At 42.8% G+C, this 9,971-nt stretch overlaps 1 protein-coding gene across 13 annotated transcripts in view; it reads right to left on the bottom strand.

Annotated features, from left to right (window-relative positions):
- Window positions 1-9,971, bottom strand: part of TRIP12 (thyroid hormone receptor interactor 12) — a 152,733-nt gene that overhangs the window by 80,068 nt on the left and 62,694 nt on the right. For all 13 annotated transcript variants that reach the window (XR_006283578.1, XM_037908807.2, XM_027817368.3 and 10 more), the window contains one exon: window positions 2,500-2,605. Coding sequence is in view for 12 of the 13 variants with exons in the window: in XM_037908807.2 (XP_037764735.1) it covers window positions 2,500-2,605 (106 nt within the window). In the remaining variant the exon portion in view is untranslated. The remainder of the gene's footprint in view (window positions 1-2,499; window positions 2,606-9,971) is intronic.

Below are 9,971 nucleotides of genomic sequence, written 5' to 3'. Positions count from 1 at the left end.
TAACCCAGAATTCCAATGGGCGACAAAGACTGCAGGAACTGTGGGATAGCTACCCACAGTGCATCGCTCTGTGAGTCGATGCTAGCCACGGTAGTGAGGATGCACTCCGCCGATTTAATGCGCTTAGTGTGGACATACGCAAATCGACTGTATAAAATAGATTTCTAAAAATCGACTTCTATAATAATCAACCTAATTTCTTAGGTGTAGACATACCCTGAGAGAAAGTCAGCCATGGCTAGAAAGAACAGTAAGAAACCTACGTTGAACCAAGACTGTAGCTTGTTGTCTGAGCTACTAGAAAGTGGTTTTTACTTTTATTTGCTTGTAGCAACTTTTGTCTTTATCCCTTGTACTTGAACTCACTTAAAACCTCTTTTTGTTAATAAACTTGTTTTACTTTTAATCTAAACCAACCTAGTGCTGCATGTGAGTTGAAGTGATTGTTAACTCCAGTTTAAGCAATAAGCAATGCTTTTGTCTCTTTCAGAGGAGTAATAAGGTTCATTGCTCCTTTAATGTACCAGGACACAACTGGACATTTCAGGACAGAGAGTTTGGAGAAAATTCAGGTCTTGGGGTATGTTTGGGGTAGGGGTGGTGGGAGGGTGTCACTTGGTTAGTAGTAGCCAAGGCTGAATAAGACTGGAGTATGGCTATGGCTCTACCAAATTCACAGCCATGAAAAACGCATCACAGACTGTGAAATCTGGTTTCCTCCTGTGAAATCTAATCTTGTGTGCTTTTACCCTATACTATACAGATTTCATGGGGAAGACCTGCATTTTTCAAATTAGGTGCCCTGACTCAAAAGGAAGTCGCAGAGGGGTTGCAAAGTTATATTAGAGAGCGGCGGCTGCTTACTGAGTGCCCAGCTCTGCAGGCAGCAGCACAGAAGTAAAGGTGGCAATAACATACCATGCCACCCTTACTTCTGAGCTGCTGTTGGCAGCACATTGCCTTCAGAGCTGGGCTCCTGACAAGAAGCAGATGCTTTCCAGCTGGCAGCAGCGCAAAAGTAAGGGTAGCAGTACTGCAACACCTCCTACAATAACCTTGCAACCCCTCACCCCACTCCTTTTTGGACCAGGACCCCTACAATTGCACCACCACTAAATTTCAGATTTAAATAGCTGAAATCATGGAATTTATTTTTTTTAAGTTCCTATGATCAGGAAATTGACCAAAATGGACCATGAAATTGGAAGGGCCCTAGCTATGGCATAACAAGAAGGCTGCTGGCGGCAGACACTCAGTGCTCATTTGTATGCTGGCTGGGAGCAGCCAGACAGGGAGCGAGAGCAGCAGAGCATTTAAGGCACCCAGGGCTAAAGGGGAGGAGGTGGCAACCTCACTGGTCTGAACTGATCCCAAAAACATGACACATTCATTGCCAATATTTCCCAAAAGACAGTGTGCTGGATAATGGCAAGTTGCATGCTGGGATACCTATCCACAGCACACTGCAGTGCATTGACACAAGCACTCTTGGTGAGTACACAGTGACAATGCAAGGAGCCAACCAATATACTAACATGAACAGTTTTATGCCAATGTAACTTGCATCAACCAAAGCTTGTGATCTAGATTATGCAGTCACCTACAGGGCTGTTGGTGAAACTATAAACTAGCACTGTAAAAAAAAACAAAAACAAAACCACTTAGCTTCCTGTACATATTTGAGATGCTTCCCTGAGAGAGACTCCCAAGACTTTCCAGACCCAAGTTTATTGTGCAGATGTTAGTGCCTGAATCTTGGATCGGAGGCTTTTTTTGGCTTGCAGTTGCACAGTATATTAAAAAAAATCTACTAAATTGAATATTTAGTGACTGAACAGTGTTAAACATGGTGACCATTCCTAAACTCATGTTGCATTTTGCATGATTAACAAGAGCTTCTTTTGGACAAACAGAGGATCCTTTCCTCCTAAAAGGAAATCAAATTGTGATTTGCAGTTGCAAAAAATAAAATAGATCAAATTGTAGTTTACTAGTACCCTGGCTTGGCTAGCAAGTTTTTATGATCACCTGCCTTTCTGATAAAAATAACCACCTTCTAAAAAAACCAAAACAAATAGTGACTTATAGCTTTATTCTTCTTCGAAGCAAAAAGTGTCTTCCGGAAACAGCTGCATACCAATGATTTCTTTAAAAAGTATGGAAGAGACCTTGAAGCGTGTCCCGCTTAAATAGCCTTCCCCCATCTCTGGCTCGGAGACACAACTGTACGTTTGTCACCAATTTGCTGAGCTAGCCTACTATATTGTAGTCCTTCCCTGCTCGGTAATTGGAGGTCAGTAGCATCATGTAGGAGGATGCCAAACTCCACACATACTTATATGTTCGTATAAATCTCAGTGACCCAGTGGGTATTTGAACCACAGCCACTTTTTTACATAGCAATTTGAAGCCCTTTTCCATCAACAGAAGGTGTAAGCTTTCTTGGATCAACTGCAATAATAGTCATTCACAGCTCATAATCCTGAATGTAAGATTTACCTCGTGCTAGCACAGGAGCCCGTGGTCTTTTGCCGTGTGCTCCGCCGCAAACTGGGGAGCTCTGCAGGTGGTGATTCGCTGCGCTTCTTCGTAGATTTTCTTAAACCTATATACATAATACAGAGAGTTAGGACAACACTTAAATCCAATCCAGTCTTTGTTTTCAAGTACATAGCAAGTAGAGAAGCACAGAAAAGTCAAAAAGTGTTGTTTCACAGAAAAGACACCAATAAATTCCTCTTCTTTCAGCCTCCCACCTACTTTTAACTGCCACAACAAAGCCTTTTGTGTTTTAACACTGAAGGAAAGCTTTAATGGCCTAGCAACACAACTCAGTACAGTTAATAAAAGGAATCATTAAAATGTGTTTTGGACATCTGGCAAAACTTTCTATATGATTTTATAGCAATGATGGGAGGCCTTGCCTACGACAGGTACTAGACTACAGGATGTTGCATTCTTTGGACATACTGGTAAGCAGAAAACATTCTATTTAAACACAATAAGGGAGTGATGGGAAAGAGATTCAGCACCGGTACATTGCCAATTTTTATTTAGATCAAGCTAGTGTAGAGTAGGTGCTCTAGATACCAATTGGTGGTTTATGTGAAATGCTGAGGTCAGTTTCTTCACATATGGGAGATCCTATCACAAGTCACATTTGACTCATGTGAGCAGTCCAAAAAGGTGAAATATTGTGTTGAAAGTAAGACCCTCATCCCACAGATGTGGTCTGCTCAAAAGCAGTTTTCATGTACATTAATCAATAGTCAGAGGCTTGCACTACCCACTGTCCATGATCTGCTTGTGTTTGTTTTGACCAGAGTTCTTCAGGTCTCCAAGACTATCATGACACCTTCCTTTAGCAGTTAATTTCCTTAATTTTAAGGAAAATTTGCCCATCATTCATCTTACCATTTTATTAATTATGTTTGCATGAATACAGGCTTTTTGTCAAATGTTTATCTACTCTGGTCAGCTTTTCCCTCCAACATTCCTCTGATACACTCTCCCTTCACAGTTCCTAGTTAAGATCAGTCCTTTGATTTAATGTTACCAACAATCTGTGGGAGAGGACTGACTCTTAAGCGGACAAATAATGCTGTTCTCAATGCAACTCTCTCAAGGTGAAGCACAAGGCAATTCGGTCAAGTGTGCAAGAATAACAAAGTAAAAATAGTTATCTTCAGATAAAATGAAAGTTCTCCCATCTGAGTTATAAGACAGCATGAAGTAGCTTGAAAAAGTGAAGAATTTTGCCTTTTCTGAAACTGGAGATGCAAGTGCTTTTTGTTCCAAAACCCCATAGACTTACTCCTAGGGTAAACTTTCGCAGCACTTTCCTTTCCCCCCCACGCTGGGTTTTGCAACTACATTCCAAGCCTCTGAGGAGTTGTGCAGACAACTAAAATTTATAGTCACTGTCTATGCATGATGATGATTTACAATATTTCACTTCTCTGGTTGTACAGAAATGCAATAAGAGACCACCCCACAAGACCCAACACATTAAGAATGGCAGTGCAAAGTGTTGTTTTTTTTTAAAATATGTGCTAAACTGAAAATAGGGATTTAGATCTTAATGCCCATCTCAGCCATAATTGTATGCCAATCTTAACTTTAAGGGGACAAAATTCATTCAGTGTTACCATACTGCCCAAATGTATAGGCAAAACAGGATTCTTAAATGAAAACTGTCTGTGAATCATTGCTTCTAAAGTCTTAAGATGCAAAGATGGTCCCTGCCCTGAAGAGCCAAGAACCTAAACTAGAAAATAAATAAATTTAAAAAATTATTTATTTTTACTGTGCCTAGTCCAGTGGGGTCCTGACTGGGACCTATAGGCCCAATCACAATATAATATGCTACTAAGTTTTTTAGGATGGATGTGCCACCAGAAGAATGAATTCTATATTAGTGCTCATTGTAGCACATGAATACCTGACACTATTTTTCTTAGTCTTGCCATTTACAAAATTCACTATTTTAAATATCTGACTCCTAAAAAACTGAGGTACTAATATGCAGTTACTACTCAGCTGTGGACTCTATGCAAGTTTCCTATTTTCTTAAGCTACTGGAAAAATTCACAAGGACACATGTATTCAGCTTAGGTCAACTGAAAACTGAAGTAAGTAAAGACTGGCTATGAAAGCCCCTTCTAATCAGCACAAAAGTTTTAATTTCCTGAAAAGCATTTTCAAAGAGGATCAGATTTCAGACCCTAAAAAAGGTGGGTTTCCCACCCCCAATTTAACGCACAGGAAAAGAGCTGCTGAATTGTAGAATGTCATTTCTTTTATAGAATCACAAAAAAGGTAAGGCTGGAAGGGACCCTGAGAGGTCGTCTAGTTCAGCCCTCTTTGGTGACGCGGGACCAAGTAAACCTAGACCATCCCTGAACAGTGTTTGTCCAACTGGTTCTTAAAAAACCTCCCATGACAGGGACTTCACAACCTCCCTTGGAAACCATTCCAATTCTTAACTATCCTTGTAATCTAGGAAGTTTTTTCTTCTATCTAACCTAAATTTCCCTTGCTGCAGGTTAAGCCCATTACTTCTTGTCCTATCTTCAGCAGACATGGAGAACAACTGATCACCATACTTTTTATAATTCAGCCCTTAACGTATTTGAAGACTATTATCAGATCCCGGTCAACAACCTCCATCTTTTCTCAAGACCAAACATACTCAGCTTTTAACTCTCACTTATAGGTCAGATTTTCTGAGCCTTTTATTATATTTGTTGCTCTCTTCTGGACTCTCTCCAGTTTGTCCACATCCTTCTTCAAATGTGGTGTCGAGAAACAGACAGCACTCCAGCTGAGGTCTCACCAGTGCCAAGTACAGCAGGACAATTACCTCCCAGGACTTATATACAAACCCTCCTCTTGTTATTACACCCCACAGTATCAGCCTTTTTAGCAACTGCATCACATTGTTGGCTCACTTGATTTATGATCCACTATAACCCCTGGATCCTTTTCAGAGTACTACTGCCTAGCCAGTTATTCCCTACTTTGTAGTTGTGCATTTGACTTTTCCTTCCCAAGTGTACTTTTTATTTCACACTTGTCTTTATTTAATTTCATCTTGTTGACTTTAGACCAATTCTCTACTCTGTCATGGTCTTTTTGAATTCTAATCCTGTCCACCGAAGTGCTTGCAACTCCTAGGGATCATCTGCGAGTTATAAGCATATTTTGCATTCCATTGTTCTAGTCACAGAGGCAGTACTGGCACCTGTGGGACTCCACTAAACACTCCTTCACAGCTGGACTGTGTGCCACTGAAAATGAAGTTTTTCCAAAAAGTTTTGTACCTACCGAATAGTAATTTAATCAAGACTGAATTTCCCTAGTCTGCTAATAAGAATATCATGTGGGACTTTGTTAAAAGCCTTACTATCTTCTTTACAGGGTTTACTGGTTTAAGGAAGAAATTAGGTTAGCTTTGTTCTTGACAAATCCATGCTGGCTATTCTTTATAGCGTTATTATCCTCTAGGTCAGTGGTCTCCGGCCTTTTTACGCCCAAGATCACTTTCTGAATGTAAGGGCAACCCAGGATCTGCCCTGCGCCTTGCCCCAAAGCCCCGCCCACTCCACCCCCCGCCTCAATCGTTCGCTCCCCCCCACCCTCACTCACTTTCACTGGGCTGGGGCAGGGAGTTGGGGTTCGGGAGGGGGTGCGGGCAGGAGCTCTGGGCTGAGCCTGGGGTTGGGGTGCAGGAGGTGATGAGGGGTGAAAGTTCTAGGAGGGAGTTTGGGTGCAGGAAGAGACTCCAGGCTGGGGCAGAGTGTCGGGGTGCAGAGTGCAGGCTCTGGGAGGGGCTCCAGGCTGGAGCAGAGTGTTGGGGTGCAGGAGGGGGTACAGGGTGCAGGAGGAGTTTGGGGTGCTAGCTCCAGGAGGGGGCTCAGGGCTGGGGTGCAGGAGGGACTTTGGGGTGCTGGCTCCAGGAGGGGGTTCAGGAATGGGGGTTGGGGTGTGGCCTCCAGCCAGGCAGCACTTACCTCCAGGGGCTCCCAGTCGGCGGTGGGTGCAGTGAGGCTAAGGCAGGCTCCGTGCCTACCCCGGCCCCACATTGCTCCCGAAAGGGGCCAACGTGCCCCTGCAGCCCCTGGTGAGGGGTTGGGGGACCTGTGGCTCCGTGTGCTGCCCCTCTCTGTAAGCACTGCTCCTGCAGCTCTCCCGGCCAATGGGCACTTCAGGGGGTGGTGCTTGCAGCCAAGAGCAGTGCGCAGAGGGAGATCCCTGCACCTCTGCGCCTGGGGCTGCACTGGCCACTTCCGGGAGCAGTGTGGGGTTGGCGTAGGCAGGGAGTCTGCCTTAGTGGCAGCCACACTGCACTGCCAGAAATTGCGATAGACTGGGAGATCCTCTGCGATCCACCAGTTGCTGCCCACTGCTCTAGGTGCTTATAAACCAAACTGTTTAATCATTAAAGTTTCGTTCCATATATTGAAGTTAGGCTGGCATGTCTTAATTCCCCAGATCCTCTTTGTTCACCTATGTTAATACTTATCCAGCCTTCTGGGCTAAAACCCAAGCTTATGCCCAAATAAATCTGTTAGTCTCAGGTGCCACAAGTACTCCTCATTCTTTTGGCTGATTCAGACTAAAGACTTTGTTTACCACTCTGAAACTTTGTTTACATTTATGGGAGATAATGCTGCCTGCTTCTTATTTACAATGTCACCTGAAAGTGAGAACAGGCGTTCACATGGCACTGTTGTAGATGGTGTCATAAGATATTTACATGCCAGATGTGCTAAAGATTCCTATGCCTTGTCACGCTTCAGCCATCGTTCCAGAAGACATGCTTCCATGCTGATGACACTCGTTAAAAAATAATGCATTAATTACATTTTGACTGAACTCCTTGGGAGAGAATAGTATGTCTCCTGCTCTGTTTTACCTGCATTCTGCCATGTATTTCATATTATAGCAGTCTTGGATAATGACCCAGCACATATTGTTCGTTTTAAGAACACTTTCACCGCAGATTTGACAAAAATGCGAAGAAGGTACCAACATGAGATTACTAAAGATAGCTACAGCACTCCACCCAAGGTTTTGGAATCTGAAGTGCCTTCCAAAATCGAGAGGGATGAGATATGGAGTATGCTTTCAGAAATGTTAAAAGAGTAGGACTCCAAAGCAGAAACTACAGAACCCAAACGGCCAAAAAAGAAAAGCAACCTTCTGATGGTAGCATCTGAGTCAGATGATGAAAATGAACATGCATCAGTCCGCATTGCTTTGGATCGTTATCAAGCAGAACCCGTCATCAGTGTGGATGTATGTCCTCTCAAATGGTGGTTGAACCATGAAGGGACATATGAATCTTTAGCGCATCTGGCACATAAATATTTTGAGACGCCAGCTACAACAGTGCCATGCAAATGCCTGTTCTCACTTTCAGGTGACACTGTAAACAAGAAGCAGGCAGCATTATCTTCTGCAACTGTAACCAAACTGGTTTGTGTGAGTGATTGGCTGAACAAAAAGTAGGACTAAGTGTACTTGTACGCTCTAAAGTTTTATAATGTTTTATTTTTGAATGCACCCAGTGATGTCTTAGCCCTGCTTCCACTCAAACGAGTTAGGTCAACAAACAATGCTTAAGTTACCCCTCTTTATAGTATCATGCCTTAAAATAAATAAATACATACAAATTAAATCCCAAACCAGTTTACATAAGTCTTCTGTAGATGAGCACAAGGCCATTTGGCTAGCAAGTCCAGGGATAGGTCTACACTATGGATAGAGGTGTGCTTACCAGCACTGGTAAACAGGTATGTGCTAAAAGTAGCCATGTAGCCAGGGTACTATGGACAGTGGGACTAGGCTAACCACTGCAGTACATACTCAGGTGATCAGGGTGGGTTTGTACTCAGGTGGCTAGCCCAAGCTGTTGCCCATGCTCCCCAACTACATTGCTATTTTTAGTGTAATAGTTTTGTTCGAGCTAGTGCATGTCTACCCACAATGAGAAGCATGCTTCCAGGTGCAGAGTAGATATACCCTGAGAAGTACTAGGCTAGTCTTCCTCTCTGATTGCTCCAACCATGCTACTCCACTTCCCAAATCTCTTTGCAAGCTTCCCTTCTTCCAATGCCAGGTTCCTATACTCTTCACAACTCTGACCTCATCGCCTACTATTCATTCTCTCCTCTATCCTTTAAATGCTCCTTTCTATCTACTGTTGTATGCAGTGTAGTTGTAGCCCTGTGAGTCCCAGGATATTAGAGAGGCAAGATGGGTGAGGTAATATCTTTTATTGGAATTGTCCCCTTTTATCTACCAAGGTATCATCTTCTACTGCAGCCTATGTTCTGAACCTCCTCGAAGTCCCCTCCTCTCATTTAAGGTCCACTGTTTACAAAGCCCTCCTAAATTTACCAACAGTATTTCCACACCTTCCTGAATAATTCTGACCCCCATAGGTGAGTTGGACTGCTAAACTCTGAGTAGGATCTTGGGGAGGTGGGGTGGGGACGCCAAAGTTTTTGTAAAAAGCTGTGTATATTTACAGCTCTATATAAATAGAAGTTCATTTTTCAGTGTTGCTAGAATAGTCTCTTAAAATGTGAGTTAGCCCTATTTTTATGGAAGTTACAGAACGTAAAATGAGCTCAGCAACACCATCTGGCAAGTAAAACACTTGACATTAGGTAGGTGAGATTGCGACATCCTGTGACACGAGGCAAGTAGGGATTTCAAAGGAATTAATTTGTTGTTCATGTTGAGAAAGTTATTTACTTGGCACTGATTCCTGTAGTATACAGAGTTCTCACTAAAGCCTGTGTTTCACAGGGTTGCAATTATGATCAGTGAATAACTGCAAAGAAAGTTATATATTTAATCAGTTCTTGCTCAACCACTGCTTCAGTCTTAAAGATAAAAAACTTTAATACTGAACTATGGATTTCTCCTTATAAGGCAAGAAACAGACTATGGCTATCTCCTTTCTGACATGCTATCTGCATGCTGAACATGCATGTTAGTCAGTGAGTTTGCAGAATAAGGGACTACACAGGCTGAACTAGAAAAGGAGTTAAGGAGCATTCAAAAAACTAGTTAAAGCCTTATGTGACAGCAATTCTGGATTCCCATCTTCAGCACAGACTGTTTGCCAATCTACCTTGTTCTCACAAACCTTTAGTTCAGGGGTTCGGGACCCCTCAGGGGGTCACGAGGTTATTATATTGGGGGGTTGCGAGCTGTCAGCCTCCACCCCAAACTCTGTGTTGCCTCCAGCATTTATAATGGTGTTAAATAAAAACATGTTTTTAATTTATAAGGGGGGGGTGTCACACTCAGGCTTGCTATGTGAAAGAGGTCACTAGTACAAAAGTTTGAGAATCACTGCTTTAGTTATATGAAAAAGGCAAATGCAGAACTCGGGTACAAACCTATAATTGTGCTGTACTTGCTCACTTTAATGGAGAGAGAATGCTCTCTGGCAG

Source organism: Chelonia mydas, chromosome 9, assembly GCF_015237465.2.
Source record: "Chelonia mydas isolate rCheMyd1 chromosome 9, rCheMyd1.pri.v2, whole genome shotgun sequence".
Taxonomy (NCBI): Eukaryota; Metazoa; Chordata; order Testudines; family Cheloniidae; genus Chelonia; species Chelonia mydas.
The sequence above is the reverse complement of the archived record's forward strand: the minus strand, read 5'-3'. Positions and strand labels throughout refer to the sequence as shown.